This window comes from Leucoraja erinacea, chromosome 8 (genome assembly GCF_028641065.1).
Source record: "Leucoraja erinacea ecotype New England chromosome 8, Leri_hhj_1, whole genome shotgun sequence".
In the NCBI taxonomy this organism is placed as follows: domain Eukaryota; kingdom Metazoa; phylum Chordata; class Chondrichthyes; order Rajiformes; family Rajidae; genus Leucoraja; species Leucoraja erinaceus.
The window spans coordinates 6,431,557-6,449,957 of record NC_073384.1 but is presented as its reverse complement, the minus strand read 5'-3'; the positions used below and the strand labels follow the sequence as shown (position 1 = coordinate 6,449,957).

Below are 18,401 nucleotides of genomic sequence, written 5' to 3'. Positions count from 1 at the left end.
TATTAAAAATGTGCAAATAAAAAGTAACAATGATAATGGGCCATTGTAGCTGTGAGCCAGTATCAAGACTTTACCTTGCACTAAATCTCATTCCCGTGAATATCTGTACACTGCGACTCGATTCTAATCATGTATCGTCTTTCCGCTGACTGGCTAGCATGCAAATGCTTTTCACTGTACCTCGGCAGGCGTGACAATGAACTAAACTGAACCAGCAGCCAACCAACTTATCATGCCCAAAGTCAGCTTGCACCGAAACATCACCCCATGGAGCGGGTGCCCGTCAGATGGCTGAGATAATGACAAGACTAAAGGGCCTGTCCCACTTGGGTGATTTTTTTTCAGCGACACATTAGTCTCGCCAAAATAATTTGAACATTTCAAAATCCAGCGACGATTAAAAAAAGGTTGATAAAACACCCGTGTGTGTCAATACGCCATCATGCCGCAAAATGTTCGGTGACCTGGTTCATCACAGTCCCCGAAAAAAACGTCAGGTGGGACTGGCCCTTTACACTTAATTAACACCAGAAGGTATTAGGATGTTCGATAAAATTCTCCAGCAACATCAAGGACCCACACCATCCTGCCCACTCACTCATCTCCCCGCTACCTTCAGGTAGAAGGTACAGGAGCCTGAAGACTGCAACGTCCAGGTTCAGGAATAGCTACTTCCCCACAGCCATCAGACTATTAAACTCAACTCAAACAAAACTCTGAACATTAATAGCCCATTGCAATTTATCTGCTTATTTACATATACAAGTTCCAGAACAAGGGGTCACAGTTTAAGGATAAGGGGGAAATCTTTTAGGACTGAGATGAGAAAATCATTTTTTACACACAGAGAGTGGTGAATCTGTGGAATTCTCTGCCACAGAAGGTAGTCGAGGCCACAGTTCATTGGCTATATTTAAGAGGGAGTTAGATGTGGCCCTTGTGGCTAAAGGGATCAGGGGGTATGAAGAGAAGGCAGGTACAGGATACCGAGTTGGATGATCAGCCATGATCATATTGAATGGAGGTGCAGGCTCGAAGGGCCAAATGGCCTAATCCTGCACGTATTTACTATGTTTCTATGGTATATGGACACACTGATCTGTTCTGTATTCATGCCTACTATGTTCTGCTGCGCTGAAGCAAAGCAAGAATGTCATTGTCCCAGCTGGGACACATGACAAACTCTTGAATCATGAATGGTAGTCAGAATAGTTTCCCCCGAGTGGAATTGTCAAAGACTAGAGGGCACAGCCATGAGTTGTGAGGTGCAGAGTTTGTAGGAGATATTCAGGGCAAGTTTTTTTGTAACAGAGTGGAATGTGCTGCCGGGGGCAGATACCATAGTATTGATTCAATACATAAAATAAATCGATAGGATTAATGAAGGACGAGTCTCACCCCAGTCAGCCACTCACCTCCCTTCTCCCAACATGCTAGAGATACTATGGGTGAAAATACACACCTCCAGATACAGCTACACTTTCTCCCCAGCTGTAATCGGGCAACTTAGCTCTTGGTGTTAACGGAGTTAAGGGATACGGGGGTTGGGGGGGGGGGGAGGAAGAAAAAGCGGGAACGAGGTACTGATTTTGGATAATCAGTCATGATCATATTTGAATGGCGGTGCTGGCTCGAAGGGCCGAATGGCCTACTCCAGCACACCTGTATGCTATGGTACACAAAAATGCTGGAGAAACTCAGCGGGTGCAGCAGCAGCATCTATGGAGCGAAGGAAATATTCCTTCGCTCCATAGATGCTGCTGCACCCGCTGAGTTTCTCCAGCATTTTTGTCTACCTTCGATTTTCCAGCATCTGCAGTTCCTTCTTAAACACTTATATTCTATGTTCTACTGAACCATTCTATCATTTAGAGAGTGGTCCTGAGCTACCATCGACCTCATCGGAGACATACAGACTCTTTATTGGGACTGCCTTGCATTTCACATTATTCCCTTCATCATGTATCTCTACACCTTGGACGGCTCGATTGTAATAATGTATGGCCTTTCCACTGACTGGTTAGCACGTTACAAAAAGGCTTTTCACTGCACCTCGGTACAGGTGACAATAAACTAACGCCGTGCTGAAGAGGCTTTTATAGACAGGCTCCTGGTGACTGATGCAGGGGATAGAGGGATATGGATCACATTGCAGATGGGAGAGACGACTTTAATTTGGCGTCAAAGATCAGCATGGACATTGTGGGCCGAAGGGCCTGTTTCTTTTCGATGTACGATTCCATATTCTATCTTTAGGTTCACAGGAGTTCGGGCTAATATTAAAGTTGCCCTGATATTGAACCAGGGTAATTGTCGAACCCAGAGTTACGAGATTCAACCTGGTTTGCCAGCAAAGGTACGACCTTTCTCGGGTCAAATACGAGAACAAACTTCTTCACCTTTCCCAATCTACCACAGACTTTCAGACTTTGTCTCGTTAACAGTTACACATCAACTTGGGCCTTTAAAAGTAGTAAACGAGTCCAAGGAACCTCACAAAGATTAGACGCATTGTGACACAGGGCGCGATAGGGCACTTCATGGTTAGACTGAGGGTATTTGTGAATTTGAGAGACTAGGGGCTTGGCAGGTATAGTTAAGAGTGATCAGTGAATTTGAGGAAGGACATTCTTGCTGTTGAGGGAGTGCAGCGTAGGTTCACCAGGTTAATTCCCGGGATGGCGGGACTGGCACAAGAAAGAATGGAGCGACTGGGCTACAATTCACTGGAATTTAGAAGGATGAGAGGTATCAGACCGGCTAGATGCATGGAAAATGAAAAAACTTTCCCAGAGAGTTGTGAATTTGTTTTGCCACAGAGGGCAGTGGGGGGGGGGGATTGGGGACAGATCAGCCAGGGGATCACAATGAATGGCAGGCACGGGTTATTGATAGGGGACGATCTGGCCATGATCATATTGAATGGCGGCGCTGGCTCGAAGGGCCGAATGGCCTCCTCCGGCACCTATTTTCTATGTTTCTAATGGGAAGGCATTTAGGACCGAGATGTGGAATTCTCTGCCACAGAAGGCAGTGGAGGCCAATTCACTGGATGTTTTCAAGAGAGAGGTAGATTTAGCTCTTAGGGCTAAAGGAATCAAGTGATATGGGGAGAAGGCAGGAATGGGGGTAATTATATTAGATGATCAGCCATGATCATATTGAACAGCGGTGCTGGGGTTGAAGGGCCGAATGGCTTACTCCTGCGCCTGTTTTCGATGTGTCAATGAAGGTTATTAAAATCGGTGATCACCAAGAGGCCAGGATACGTTTCAAAACTGGAGACCTCGGGATGGAATGGAAGGGCACAGAAACAGGCCCTTCGGCCCACAAGTCCATGCCGACCAACGAGGTCTCATGACAAAAATAATCCCAAAACTAAACATAGTCCAATTTCTGAAGGTTTCTTTTGGTACAAAATACACGACGTCCTAAACGCTATTGAACAGAATTGAGAAATCAATAGACAACAGGTGCATGTGAGGCCATTCGGCCCTTCGAGCCAGCACCGCCATTCAATGTGATCACGGCTGATCATCCACAATCAGTAGCCCGTTCCTGCCTTCTCCGCATATCCCCATGACTCCACTATCTTTAAGAGCTCAATCTAACTCTTGAAAGTATCCAGAGAACCGGCCTCCCCCTGCCCTCTGGGGCAGAGAATCCCACACACTCGCAACTCTCTGGGTGAAAATTCAGCAATAGCTTGGTCGAATGGGCAGCACGGTGGCACAGTGGGTAGAGTTGCTGCCTCACAGCGGAGACACGGGTTCGATCCCGACCACAGGTGCTGTCTGTACGGAGTTTGCACGTTCTCCCCGTGGCCTGCGTGGGTTTTCTCCGAGATCTTCGGTTTCCTCCCACGCTCCACAGACGTGCAGGTTTGCAGGTTAATCGGCTTGGTGTAAATGTCAATTGCCCAGAGAGTGTGAAGGATGGGGTTAGCGTGCGGGGATCGCTGGTCGGCGCGGACTCGGTGGGGCTCATGCCCCGAGCTGTATCTCTAAACTAAACGCTGACAGGCTTCACATTAGTTGCAGGTTTGTGTTATGCAGTTGCAGTCGGAGCAGCAGCGGCCAACATGACCTTAACACCTGTTGCCACCCGTCAACTGTATTAAAACATTTTTATATCCCAGTGAGGCAGGTTACTGCCTCCTTCCCCTCCCCCCCCCCCCCCCCCCCCCCCAAACCCCCCACCTGCCAGCAACCTCATGGGATTAGCCTAACCAGAGGGGAAGGGAAAATGACAAACCAGACTTCTGAGCGACTGGATTGTCAAACAATCACAAAATAAATAAATAAAACTCGTCGGAAAGACATTCTTGCCAAAGAGGGAGTACAGGGAAGGTTCACCAGACTGATTCCTGGGATGTCAGGACTTTCATATGAAGAAAGACTGGATAGACTCGGCTTGTACTCGCTGGAATTTAGAAGATCGAAGGGGGGGGGATCTTACAGAAATGTACAAAATTCTTAAAGGGTTGGACAGGCTAGATGCAGGAAGATTGTTCCCGATTGTTGGGGAAGTCCAGAACAAGGGGTCACAGTTTAAGGATAAGGGGGAGGTCTTTTAGGACGGAGATGAGAAAAACATTTTTCACACAGAGAGTGGTGAATCTCTGGAATTCTCTGCCACAGAAGGTAGTTGAGGCCAGTTTGTTGGCTATATTTAAGAGGGAGTTAGATGTGGCCCTTGTGGCTAAAGGGATCAGGGGGTATGGAGAGAAGGCAGGTACAGGACACCGAGTTGGATGATCAGCCATGATCACATTGGTCAAAGTTCTAAATTCTAGCGAGTACAAGCCGAGTCTATCCAGTCTTTCTTCATATGAAAGTCCTGACATCCCAGGAATCAGTCTGGTGAACCTTCTCTGTGCTCTCTCTATGGCAAGAATGTCTTTCCTCGGATGGGGAGGCCAAAACTGTACGCAGGGACACCAGGGAGAGTATGGAGCCTCCCCCAGCCATGGGAACACGGGAGCGACCTAATCTCCAAGCAATCTCGCTGGTTAAAGTTAAAACGACACTGTGTAACACACACCACAGCTCAGGTCAATTCTAATTATCTCCAGCACAAATCTGAAACCCAAGTCGAGGTGACGTTCTTACCGGTATCATTATTGTAGTCACAGGCTTCCACGATCAAAGTATACGACCTCTGCAAAGAGAAAAACAGAAATGCGTGCTTTGTAAAAATCAGGAAAGCAATTGCAGGTTTTTTTGAAAGATACATTTAAAAAATTTTTTTTTTTTTTTTTTTTTTTTGGAAGAACTTGTATGACCCTCTAAAGTGTTTCAAACGAAAAGTTGCTAAATACTGAGAATACTAGTTTAAGAAGGAACTGCTGATGCTGGAAAATCGAAGGTAGACAAAAAATGCTGGAGAAACTCAGCGGGCGAGGCAGCATCTGTGGAGCGAAGGAAATAGGCTACACTTCGGGGTCGAGACCCTTCTTCAGACATCATTTCCTTCGCTCCGTATAGATGCTGCCTCACCCGGCGAGTTTCTCCAGCATTTTTGTCGACCTTTCCTTTGAACAACCCTGTTAAACATTGCCACACGCACAACCTATAGGGTGGCGCAGCGGTAGAGTTGCTGCCTCACAGCGCCAGAGAGCCGGGTTCGATCCCGACCACGGGTGCTGTCTGTACGGAGTTTGCATGTTCTCCCCGTGTACGTTTTCTCCGGGTGCTCCAGTTTCCTCCCATACCCCAAAGACGCGCAGATTTGTCGGCTAATTGGCTTGGTAACATTGTAAACTGTCCCTGGTGTGTATGTGTGTGTGTAGGATAGTGTTAGAGTGAGTGGCTGGCATGGACTCTTGGGCCGAAGGGCCTGTTTCCGCACTGTATCTCCAAACTAAACCAAATCTCCCACCTCCTGGTTTGAAAACCTCGACTTCAGAGAATGGTACTGCCCTAGATAAATCTGCTTTACGCTAATCAAGGTACTAAGTTAATAAATGCATCAGCTTTGCACAGATACAAGGGATTTCGACCCGAAACGTCACCCATTTCCTTTGCTCCACAGATGCTGCCTCACCCGCTGAGTTTCCCCAGCATTTTTGTCTACTGAGAATACCAGCACCGTATCTCTCCCCTGCCCCCAGAATATAAATATCATCCCTATCCCGAAATGAAAAAAAAAAAGTTTTCATCTCCTGTCCAAGTCACAGTGCAAAGGACAGATAGAATTACAGTTCCCCATCCCCCCTCTCTCGCCAAGTTAATTTGACTTTTAATTTTCACCTACTTTTTGTCCTAGAAAAGTTTCCTCCATTTAAGAAGATTTTTAAACCTAAAAGCAGCCGTCAATGTCGTTCCTTTTTGGCACAATGGAGGCCAATAATACTTTTCACCCCCCCCACAGTGCCTCTTCAATCGCTCCCCTCCCTCCCCTGCTGTGTGTAAGCCAAGATTATTCCAGAGGTGGAAGACTTAAATGCAATCTCGTGGGTTTATTCCATTTCAGCACCCCTTTCAGATAGCTTTGTGTCTCTCCCAGGGCCATCCGTGCTCCCACAAGTATCGGGTAACAGCAGAGAGGGAGAGGAGAGAGAGAGAGAGAGAGCGCGAGAGAGAGAGAGAGAGCAGCGCTCATGATCTCCGGACTGAAGAAAGGGAACATTTCCCAGACTGCGCGCAAAAAAAAAAAAAAAAAAAAATCTGCCGCTAAGAAGCGTCCAGGGACAGGACGCACCTCGTTTGTCACGTTTACACGTACGATCTCACCGGACCCCCCGTCAGCAGCCCCCCAACATGCTCAAAATTACAGCCTGAAAAAGTCAAAACCTGCCATTGGTTACGAGGCTGGCTTTTAAATTCACAAGTTTAAAATAGGTCATTGTTTAGGTCTTGGGGATTTTGCAGAGGGGGAGAAGAGATGGGGGGGGGGGGGGGGGGAGCTAGAAGAGATGGGGGGGGGGGGGGGAGGAAAGAAGAGAGAGGGGAGGGGGGAAGGGAGAGAGAGAGAGAGGGGGGGAGAGAGAGAGACGGGGGAGAGAGAGAGAGAGAGGGCTATTTAGGTCAATGGCATTCAGTGAAAGCTAGCTAGCTTTATTAGCAAGAGGGCTGACGACTATAATAGCAAAATAAACAAAGCCGCTGCCTCTCCACAGTCTCAAATAATTGAAAACAAGGCGTGCTAACCAATATTTTTGGATCGAGATCCAATTATGCATGTCATGTCGAGAGCATAGTGAATCTTTAGTTTCACCCAGTGACAAGTGTGGGAAAAAAGTCTTGAACATGAAACCAAGGCAAGCCCAGACAAACACCTCACACCTCAATTTAAAACACTCACCGACTTCATTCTCAGAAAGAAAAAAACAGCTCAGCAGGAAAATAGGATCCCTGCATCATCTCATGTCACAGAAAACAGAAACGCACGCATTTAAAAATCGGGAAGCCAACGCAAACCTTTTTCGAAAGATACCCTTTAGTTCTGATGGGTCGTTTAAGCCCAAAACTTCACCTATTCCTTTCCTCCACATCTGCCGTCTGTCCCACTAGAGTCACTCCAGCAGTACCTGCAGTTCCTGCCTGCGCACTTTGCAAGTACTTTGGTACGCAGCGGTAGAGTTGCTGCCTCTCGGCGACAGAGACCCGGGGTTCGATCCCGACTGGGGGTGCAGTCTGTACGGAGTTTGCACGTTCTCCCCGTGGGGTTTCTCCGGTTTCCTCCCGCACTCCAAAGGCGCGCAGGTTCGCAGAACAATTGGCTTCGGTAAAACGTGTCCCTGGCGCGCGCTAGTGTAACGGGGATCGCCGGACAGTGCGGGCGCGGTGGCCCGTTTCCACGCTGCATCTCCAAACTACAAAACCAAACGACTGCCTTCCAAAGCATTTGAAACGACCCTTGCAAAACACCGGGAACCCAGCACCCAGAAAGGTGGGCAGAATATTAATTTCATCCCCGTCTTGAAGCAGAAAGGTTGTCATCTCTTGTGCAAATGCCAGCAGAAATATGATTCGAGTACAGAAGGAGTTGGGAGGTTTGCATTCACGTGCAACATCGATTCATTCCAAAAGTCAGGCAACTCATTGTGTAGGAAGGAACTGCTGATGCTGGTTTAAATCAAAGGCAGACTCAAAGTGCTGGAGTAACTCAACAGGACAGGCAGCATCTCTGGAGAGAAGGAATGGGTGACGTTTCAGGTCAAGTCAAGAATTAAACGCGTTGCATTGTAATACGTCCCAGATAGAACAAGGTCATGTTTAATAGCCTGATGGCTGTAGGGAAGATGCTGTTGCTGAACCTGGACGTTAGTTTCCAGGCTCCTGCACCTTCTCCCCCCATGGCAGTGGTGAATATCGAGACTCTTCATTCATCAGTCTGAAGAAGTCACCCATTCCTTCTCTCCAGAGATGCTGCCTGTCCCGCATTTTGAGTATCTTCGGGCAACCCAATGTTAAAACACCTTCATCTTTAAAGCAGTGTTTATTCATGCCAGCAAGAGGCATAGATGGGGGCAGGCTTCACTACACTATTTGTGTCGGTAGGGACTAGTTTAAACCCAAGAAAGACACAAAGTGCTGGGGTAACTCAGCAGGACAGGCAGCATCTCCGGAGGGAAGGAATTCCCGGGATGGCGGGACTGTCGCATGCTGAGAGAATGGAGCAGCTGGGCTTGTACACTCTGGAGTTTAGAAGGATGAGAGGATATCTCATTGAAACATACAAGATTGTTAAGGGTTTGGACAAACTAGAGGCAGGAAACATGTTCCCGATGTTGGGGGAGTCCAGAACCAGGGGCCACAGTTTAAGAACAAGGGGTAAGCCATTTAGAACGGAGACAAGGAAACACTTTTTCTCACAGAGAGTGGTGAGTCTGTGGAATTCTCTGCATCAGAGGGCGGTGGAGGCCGGTTCTCTGGATACTTTCAAGAGAGAGCTAGATAGGGCTCTTAAAGATAGCGGAGTCAGGGGATATGGGGAGACGGCAGGAGCACCATTCAATGCGATCGTGGCTGATCATCCACAATCAGTACCCCGTTCCTGCCTTCTCACAACTGTGAGAAAAAGTGTTTCCTCATCTCCGTTCTAAACGGCTGGAGTAACTCAGCAGGACAGGCAACATCTCGGGAGCGAAGGAATGGGTGACGTTTCAGGTCGAGACCCTTCTTTCGACAGCCGGGGGAAAAGTGAAACGAGAGAGAGAGAGAGAATTAAAGATATGTAGAGAGATATAGCACAATGAATGAATGAATGATGAGCAAAAAAGTAATGATAAAAGGAAACAGGCCATTGTCAGCTGTATGCTAGGTGAGAACGAGAAACTGGTGCTGCATGGGTGGGGGTGGGACGGAGAGAGAGGGAATGCAGGAGTTACTTGAATTAATATATACTAAATGAATATTCGTACCATTGGTTGTAATCTGCCCGACCAAACAGTTATCAGACAATAACAAAATCAATTTCAAGTAAATAGACCTTCTTTGCCACAGACGGCTGTGGAGGCCAAATCAATGGATATTTTTAAGACAGAGATAGATAGCTTCTTGATTAGTCGGGGTGTCAGAGACTATGGGGAGAAGGCAGGAGAATCGGGTGAAGGAGGGAGAGACAGATCAGCCATGATTGAATGGCAGAGTAGACTTGTTGGGCCGAATGGCCTATTTCTACTACATCCTTAGAATTAGACTGCATAGATCAGCTGAATTACAAGAGGCCACAAGGCACTTCAAGGTAGATTGACCAAACTTGGTTTGACATCGAGCCACCCAAGATGATCACCGCATCTAAACATTGCAGTCAAAGAGGGAGCACTTCAAATATAGAGAAGATATAGATAGATAGATAGATAGATATATACACATACACACATATTCGGCTTGTACTCGCTAGAATTTAGATTGAGGGGGGATCTTATAGAAACGTACAAAATTCTTAAGGGGTTGGACAGGCTAGATGCAGGAAGATTGTTCCCGATGTTGGGGGAGTCCAGAACCAGGGGCCACAGTTTAAGAATAAGGAGTAAGCCATTTAGAACGGAGATGAGGAAACACTTTTTCTCACAGAGAGTGGCGAGTCTGTGGAATTCTCTGCCTCAGAGGGCGGTGGAGGCAGGTTCTCTGGATACTTTCAAGAGAGAGCTAGATAGGGCTCTTAAAGATAGCAGAGTCAGGGGATATGGGGAGAAGGCAGGAACAGGGTACTGATTGGGGATGATCAGCCATGATCACATGGAATGGCGGTGCTGGCTCGAAGGGCCGAATGGCCTCCTCCTGCACCTATTGTCTATTGATGGAAGGACCATTCAGATGCCCGATAACAGAGGGGAGGAAGCTGCAATAGAATCTGGTGGTGCGCGCTTTCAAGCTGCTGTACCTGCTGCTGGACAAAGCGGGACTGGGGTGGGACAAGCCTTTTGATTGTCTGAAGAAGAGTCTCGACCTGAAACATCACCCATTCTTCTCTCCAGAGATGCTGCCTGTCCCCGCTGAATTACTCCAGCTTTGTGTCTACCTTCTTTTGATTATGTTGGCTGTTTTTCAGTGGCAGCGTGGTGTAGATGGAGTCAAGGGTGGGATGTAAACACAGGAGACTAGCAAAGGGGAGGCACGGTAGAGTTGCTGCCTTACAGCGCCGGAGACCCGGGTTCGATCCCGGCTACGGGTGCCGTCTGTACAGAGCTTGTATGGTGATCAGCGTGGGTTTACGCCGAGATCTTCGGTTTCCTCCCACACTCCAAAGACACGCAGGTTAATTGGCTTGGGTTTGTGTACTTGGTATAACTGAGTGAGTGAGTGTGTGTGTTATTGGGCGAGGATCGCTGGTCAATGCGGGCCCTTTTCCGCGCTGTATCTCTAAAATAAACTAAAACGAGGGCAGGAGATTAGAGCAAGGACAGGGGAAAAAAAATGTAGATGAAACTTTTAAATCAGGAGCAATAAATAGTGGGGAAAAAAATATATAAAAAAGAATTGAGTTATTGCAGTGTTCAAATGAGGGGTTAAAATCTCAAGGGCAACAGGCAAGTCGAAGCAGGATGGAGTCGGCCAGCATGGTGGAGAGAGGCTGAATGGGATCATGATGCATCTCACGAGATAACGCAACAGAGGTCGCTGCAAATGTCAACGTCTGACACGGATCAGGAAAAGATAAAGACAATGTCACGGACTACCGAGACACACCAAATAAACAAACGAAGGGCCCCCATGGCAAATCTTCACGAGGATGTTGCTAGGACTAGAGGGTGCGAGCTACAGGGAGAGGTCGAGTAGGCTGGGATTCTACTCCCTGGAGCGAACGAGGACGAGGGGTGATCTTATAGAGGTGTAAAAAAAAATAAAAAAATCACGATGCACAGAGTCTCTTGTCCAGAGTTGGGGAATCGAGGACCAGAGGACATTGGTTCAAGGTGAAGGGGCGAAGATTTAACAGGAACTTTTTCCACACAGAGGGTGGCGGGTGTGTGGAACAAGCTGCCAGGTGAGGTAGTCGAGGCTGGAACTATCCCGACACTTAAGAAATAGTTAGACAGGTACATGGTTAGGACAGATTGGAGGGATATGGGCCAAAGGCGGGCAGGTGGGACTAGTGTAGCTGGGACACGTTGGCTGGTGTGAGCAAGTTGGGCCGAAGGGCCTGTTGCCACGATGTACCACTCTCGTCACCTCTCCAAAGAGAAGTGAAATTCTAGATTCTTGATCAGTGCGGGCGTCAGGGTTTATGGGGAGAAGGCAGGAGTATGGTGTGGGGAGGGAGAGATAGATCAGCCACGATTGAGTGGCAGAGTCGACTTGATGGGCCGAATGGCCTAACTCTACCCCAAGTTATGAAAATGAAAAATCATAATTACCAAACAGCCCTTTAAAATAAGTGGACCCCCCCCCCCCCCCCCCCCCCATCTTAAATGCAGAGCTGTGGGTCCCAGCTAACACACAATACTTAGGATAGCGTTCTGAAGAAGGTTCTTGTTTGAAACATACAAGATTGTTAAGGGTTTGGACACGCTAGAGGCAGGACACATGTTCCCGATGTTGGGGGAGTCCAGAACCAGGGGCCACAGGAGTAAGCCATTTAGAACGGAGACGAGGAAACACTTTTTCCTCAGAGAGTGGCGAGTCTGTGGAATTCTCTGCCTCACAGTGCGGTGGAGGCAGGTTCTCTGAATACTTTCAAGAGAGAGCTCGATAGGGCTCTTAAAGATAGCGGAGTCAGGGGATATGGGGAGAAGGCAGGAACGGGGTACTGATTGGGGATGATCAGCCATGGTCACATTGAATGGCGGTGCTGGCTCGAAGGGCCAAATGGCCTACTCCTGCACCTATTGTCTATGGTCTTGACCAGAAACGTCACCTATTTCCTTCGCTCCATAGATGCTGTCATTTGTGTCTACACTTGAGATGGCAGGAGGTAGTGAAGGAAAAGGACTTAATCAGTTGCCCGTCTTGGAAAAACCAAACATGCTAGTGTGGAATATACGAGACACAGAACTGGGCTTAGCTGCAGCACCCCCCTCCCCCCTCCCCACCCTCCCCCCGATTGCCAAATTATGTCAAACTGACACATACACTAACACATACTTTCTACACTTCACTTGGATCAAGCTGTGTGGACAAGGTCAAACATGCCAACAACCTCTAGTTTAGAGATACAGCGCGGAAATAGGCCCTTCGGCCCCCCGAGTCAGTGCTGGCCAGCGATCTCCCCGCATGCTAGCACTACCCCACACTCACCCGGAACAATTTACAGTTTCAACCAAACCCAATTGGCTGACATGGACCTGTACGGCTTTGGCGTGCGGGAGGAAACCGGAGCACCCGGGGAAAACCCGCGCAGGTCACGGGGAGAACGGACAAACTCCGCACAGACAGCACCTGTAGTCAGGATCGAACCCGGGTCCCTGGCGCTGCGAGGCAGCAACTCCACCCACTGCACCCGCGTGCTGATCTTGCAAACCATACGTGTACGAAGGAACTGCAGATGCTGGCTCAATTCGAAGGTGGACACAAAATGCCGGAGTAACTCAGCGGGACAGGCAGCATCTCTGGAGTCAAGAAGGGTCTCGACCCGAAACGTCACCCATGCCTTCTCTCCAGAGATGCTGCCTGTCCCGCTGAGTTACTCTGGCATTTTGCGCCCATCTTGCAAACCATATCCTCATTTTTAGGGAAGGGGGGAGGGGGGGGGTGTAATCCAGCACCTTTGGTACAGCACCCTATGGGAATGGGAGATATTCCTAAATAAATAATTCCACTTGGTTGATTGAGGACTTCCTGACAGTATTACTGGTAGTGTACATATACAAGGTGACAATAAAAAATCCCTGCCACACACAGGCAAATGGAACTAGCTTAGATGGGGCATCTCTATCAGCTGGGCAAGTTGGGCCGAAGGTTTCCACATTGTACGCCCATGACTTCAATATTTTACCCTGGACAAACTCATTCTGGCACGGTGGTGTAACTGGTAGAACAGCTGCCTCGGTGTCGGAGACCCAGGTTCAATCATGACCTCGGGTGCTGTCTGTGCGGAGTTTGCATGTTCCCCCTGTGGAGGAGCAAGAGCAGAGCTGCGGGGTATAGAGGAGAGGTCCCCATTCTTTAGGCGATAGGGGATTCCTCTCTTCCATTATAGATGAGAGTGTCACAAGGGTCTCCTCGATATCCCGCAGTTTCGGTCTCCCCCCCCGATTCGTAACAAGGGCAGAGCCCCCCTGGTCCTCACCTTCCACCCCATCAGCCGTCGCATACAACAGATAATCCTCCAACATTCTCGCCACCTGCAACGGGATCTCACCACTGGCCACATCTTCCCATCTCCTCCCGTTCCAGCTTTCCACAGAGACCGTTCCCTCCGCAACTCCCTGGTCAACTCGTCCCTTCCCACCCAAACCACCCGCTCCCCAGGTACTTTCCCGTGCAACCGCAGAAGATGCAACACCTGTCCCCTGTACCTCCCCCCTCGACTCCATCCAAGGACCCAGGTGAGGCAGAGGTTCACCTGCACCTCCTCCAACCTCATCTACTGTATCCGCTGCTCCGGGTGTGGGATCCTGTAGATCGGCGAGACCAAGCGCAGGCTCGCCGATCGTTTTGCTGAACACCTCCGCTCACTCCGCCTTAATCTACCTGATCTCCCAGGTGCCCAGCACTTCAACTCCCCCTCCCATTCCCCAAATCTGACCTTTGTCCTGGGCCTCCTCCATTGTCAGAGTGAGGCCCAGCGCAAATTGGAGGAACAGCACCTCATATTTCGCTTGGGTAGTTTACACCCCAGTGGTATGAACATTGACTTCTCTAACTTCAGATAGCCCTTGCTTTCTCTCCCTCTCCATCCCCTCCCCAGTTCTCCCACCAGTCTTACTGTCTCCGACTACATTCTATCTCCGTCCCGTCCCGCCCCCCCTCCCCGACATCAGTCTGAGGAAGGGTCTTGACCAGAAACTACGCCCATTCCCTTCTCTCCAGAGACGCTGCCCATCCCGCTGAGTTCAATCCATTACCCACTTCCAATACAACCATGCTATTTATTTTGTAGGAATGAACTGCAGATGCTGGTCTACACCAAAGTTGGACACAAAATGCCGGGGAGTAACTCAGCGGGACAGGCAGCATCCCTGGAGAGAAGGAATGGGTGACATTACGGGTTGAGACCCTTCAATTCATTTTTTTATTTTAATCCAGCCTTCCATGGACACTGGCAAATCTGTTTCCGCTAATCAATCCTGCTATTGCGCCTATCTGAAATGTCACCTCGTCCTTTTCTCCAGAGAGATGGTGTTTAAGAAGGAACTGCAGATGCTGGAAAATCAAAGGTGGACAAAAGTGCTGGAGAAACTCAGCGGGTGCAGCAGCATCTATGAAGAAGCAGTCTGAAAAAGGGTTTTGGGCCGAAAACGTTGCCCATTTTCTTCGCTCCATAGATGCTGCTGCACCCGCTGAGTTTCTCCAGCGTTTTTGTCCATCTCCAGAGAGATGCTGCCTGACCTGCTAAATTACTCCAGCATTTTGTGTCTATCTTTGGTTTAAACCAGCCTCTGCCGTTCCTTTCCGACACATTTCAACCTCGTCTGCAAATCCCGACTGCCCTTTGCATAAAATAAAATGTACACTCCAATCACCCTCGACCCAATCTGCCGATCAAACCCTGCTCCTTGGTTATCCAAACAGATTCACTGGAAAGAATCTCTCACTTATTTACTTTCCCCAAACCCGTCAAAACTTCAATCACCTCTGTCAAGCAGTCGCTAGAATTTAACTTGCTCATTGGAGTCCATTTGTCATTTAATTCCAACCTATCCAGGCAGCTTCCAGGCACTCAATTACAGTAACGAGTCTGAGTGAATTAAAGTTAAGTAGCAAAGTTTAGACACAAAACGCTGGAGTAACTCAGCGGGACAGGCAGCATCTCTGGAGAGAAGGAACGGGTGACGTTCAGAGCCGAGACCCTTCTTCAGACGGTCAGGGGAGTAAGACAACAGACAATAGTTGCAGGATTAGGCCATTCGGCCCTTCGAGCCAGCACCACCATTCAATATGATCGTGGCTGATCATCCCCAATCAGTACCCCGTTCCTGCCTTCTCCCCATATCCCTTGACTCCGCTATTTTCTTTAATTTATTTATTAAAGAGCAGGGGAGACCAAGAGGCATCCTCGGATACAGAACAAAGAAACGCAGGTGCTGAACAAAGCAGAGGCAGCACAGATTACTCGGGGGAGTGGAGCCCACAATGGTCCATTGTTGGCTGGGGGGGGGGGGGGCACAACGAACGGATACAAAAAAGTGAAATTCGCAAGCCGACTAGGGTGGGGGAAGGGATGGAGAGGGGGGGGGGGGGGGGGAGAGGAGGAGAATGCAGGGGTTACTTGAAGTTAGAGAAATCAATACTCGTACCGCTGGGGAGTAAAATGTTAAAGGGCATTTAGAGTATTTAGAGTCAGACATTTCAAGTATGGTGTTCAGCTCCGGGCACCATGTTATAGGAAAGACGTTGTCAAACTGGAAAGTGTGCAGACAGAGAAGATTTACGAGGATGTTGTCAGGACTCGAGAGCCTGAGCTACAGGGAGAGGTTGAGCAGGCTGGGACTCCATTCCTTGGAGCGCAGGAGGATTGAGGGGCGATCTTACAAAGTGTACAAAATCATAAGAGGAATAGATCGGGTAGACGCACAGAGTCTCTTGCCCAGAGTAGGGGAATCGAGGACCAGATGTTTAAGGTCCTCGATTCCCTTAAGGGGAAAGATTCAATAGAAACCAGAGGGGCAACTTTTTCCACAGATGTATGGAACTAGCTGCCAGAGGAGGTAGTTGAGGCAGGGACCATCCCAACGCAGCATTTAGACATGGATAGGTAGACAAAAGTGCTGGAGAAACTCAGTGGGTGCGGCAGCATCTATGGAGCGAAGGAAATAGGCAACGTTTCGGGCTGAAACCCTCCATCAGACATGGATAGATCGGGTTTGGAGGGATATGGGCCAAAGGCAGGCAGGTGGGACTAGTGTAGCTGGGAATGTTTTATGTGTGATACCCAACTGTCACTGTATGTCATGTTGTCACTTGCGGGCGGAGCACCAAGGCAAATTCCTTGTATGTGAATACTTGGCCAACAAACTTATTCATTCTCATGATGGCAAGCTGGGCTGAAAGGCCTGTTTCCACACGGTAAGACTATGACTCTATAGCCTCTACAAGTGAGCCCTTCAGTTCAAAGGGCTCAAGTGAGGGGGCTTTGGCCCTTTAGATCCTAGCCCAGCATTTTACAAGTGGCACAGATCCAACATACCACAAGGAAGTGACAGGCTACTGCAAAGGGAGGGAAGAATCGGCTAACTTAATAACCTCGGGCTTCAGAAGAGAAGGGAGGTTCTCAACGGCCACAGTGGCTGGTGACGCAAAGCACATTGATGGTGTAAACAGCTGCTGCCACCGTCCTTTGAAGCATCGGTGACCGAGCACACAGACGTCTGAAGGCCACCAACCCAGTTTTCCAGCAGCTGCCCTCCCACCACCAAAATAATCCAAGCTCCACGCGTAACATTCCCTGGGCTGGGACAGGAGCCAGGGCTGGCCGGCTCCCTGGGATAACTCGAGGTGGCGCAGCGGTAGAGTCGCTGCCCCACAGCGCCCAGAACCCGGGTTCGATCCCAACTACGGGCGCCGTCTGCACGGAGTTAGTACGTTCTCCCCGTGCGTTTCTCCCCCCTCCCCCCAAAACCTCCAGATTCCTCCCGCACTCCAAAGAGTTCTAAAGTTTATTGGCTTGCTATATAAATGTAAAATTGTCCCTAGTGTGCGGGGATCGTTGGTCTGCGCGGACACGATGGGCCGAAGGGCCTGTTCCCGTGCTGTATCTCTAAACTAAGCCACCTCCTGGTTTGAACACCAGGGAATGGCACTGCCTGGATAAATCTGCATCGATGCATAGGCTAATGATGGAAGGAAATAACTTAATGAAAGCATCAGCTTTACACAGAGGTGGGATTTGCCCCCACATCCCACCTTTCTTCCCCCAACCACCGTCAGTCTGAAGAAGGGTCCCAACCCGAAACATTGAAAGGAGGGTCTCAACCCAAAACCTTCTCTCCAGGGATGCTGCCTGACCCGCTGAGGTACTCCAGCATTTTGTCGATCTTCGATTTAAACCAGCATCTGCAGTTCTTTCCTACATCTGAAACGTTGCTCTCACATTTAAAAAAAAGTTTACTTTAGAGATAGAGCACGGAAACAGGCCCTTCAGCCCACCGGGTCCGCGCCGACCAGCGATCCCCGCACACTAACACTATCCTACACACACGAGGGACAATTTTTACATTTACACCAAGCCAATTAACCTACAAACCTGCACGTCTTTGGAGTGTGGGAGGAAACCAAAGATCTCGGAGAAAAACCCGCGCAGGTCACGGGGAGAACGTGCAAACTCCGTACAGACAGCGCCCGTAGTCGGGATCAAACACGGGTCTCCGGTGCTGCAAGGCAGCAACTCTACCACTGCGCCACCGTGCTGCCCTGTTCTTAACAACCCTGTCTCACGATACCAGTTCATTCCAAGAGCTCTCCGAGTTTTAAAAAAAAATCAAACTCATGGTAAGCACGGAGAATGAAGGTAGCGGATACGTCGGAGCTCGGGGACGCCTCTTGGCGCTAACGGCAGGCAAGCTCGGGAAGACTGGCGAAGATTTTTCAACATGTTGAAAAATGTCCACGAGAGCCCCGAGTACCGACGAGCGCCCATTACCGTAAATCTCCGAGTTCGAACTCGGGGGAACTCTTGGAATAAACTCATACCGTGGGACTGGGGCTTTAAGGATGCTGCATCTCTGCTGTTATATCCCCCACCAAACTGAACCAGCACATCCCGTGAGTTCACAAAGTGCTGAGTTTGCCATTGTTACAAAGTTCTGGTGTGGCTCGGAGTTCTGAGGGCAGAGCTTTGCCGAGTTCACTGAC

The 18,401-nt window shown here is 49.1% G+C and overlaps 1 protein-coding gene across 2 annotated transcripts in view; it reads right to left on the bottom strand.

Annotated features, from left to right (window-relative positions):
* The window catches only part of jag1b (jagged canonical Notch ligand 1b), an 88,797-nt gene that overhangs the window by 58,951 nt on the left and 11,445 nt on the right, over positions 1-18,401 (bottom strand). For both annotated transcript variants that reach the window (XM_055638924.1, XM_055638925.1), the window contains exon 3: positions 5,112-5,160. In XM_055638924.1, the coding sequence (XP_055494899.1) occupies positions 5,112-5,160 (49 nt within the window). The remainder of the gene's footprint in view (positions 1-5,111; positions 5,161-18,401) is intronic.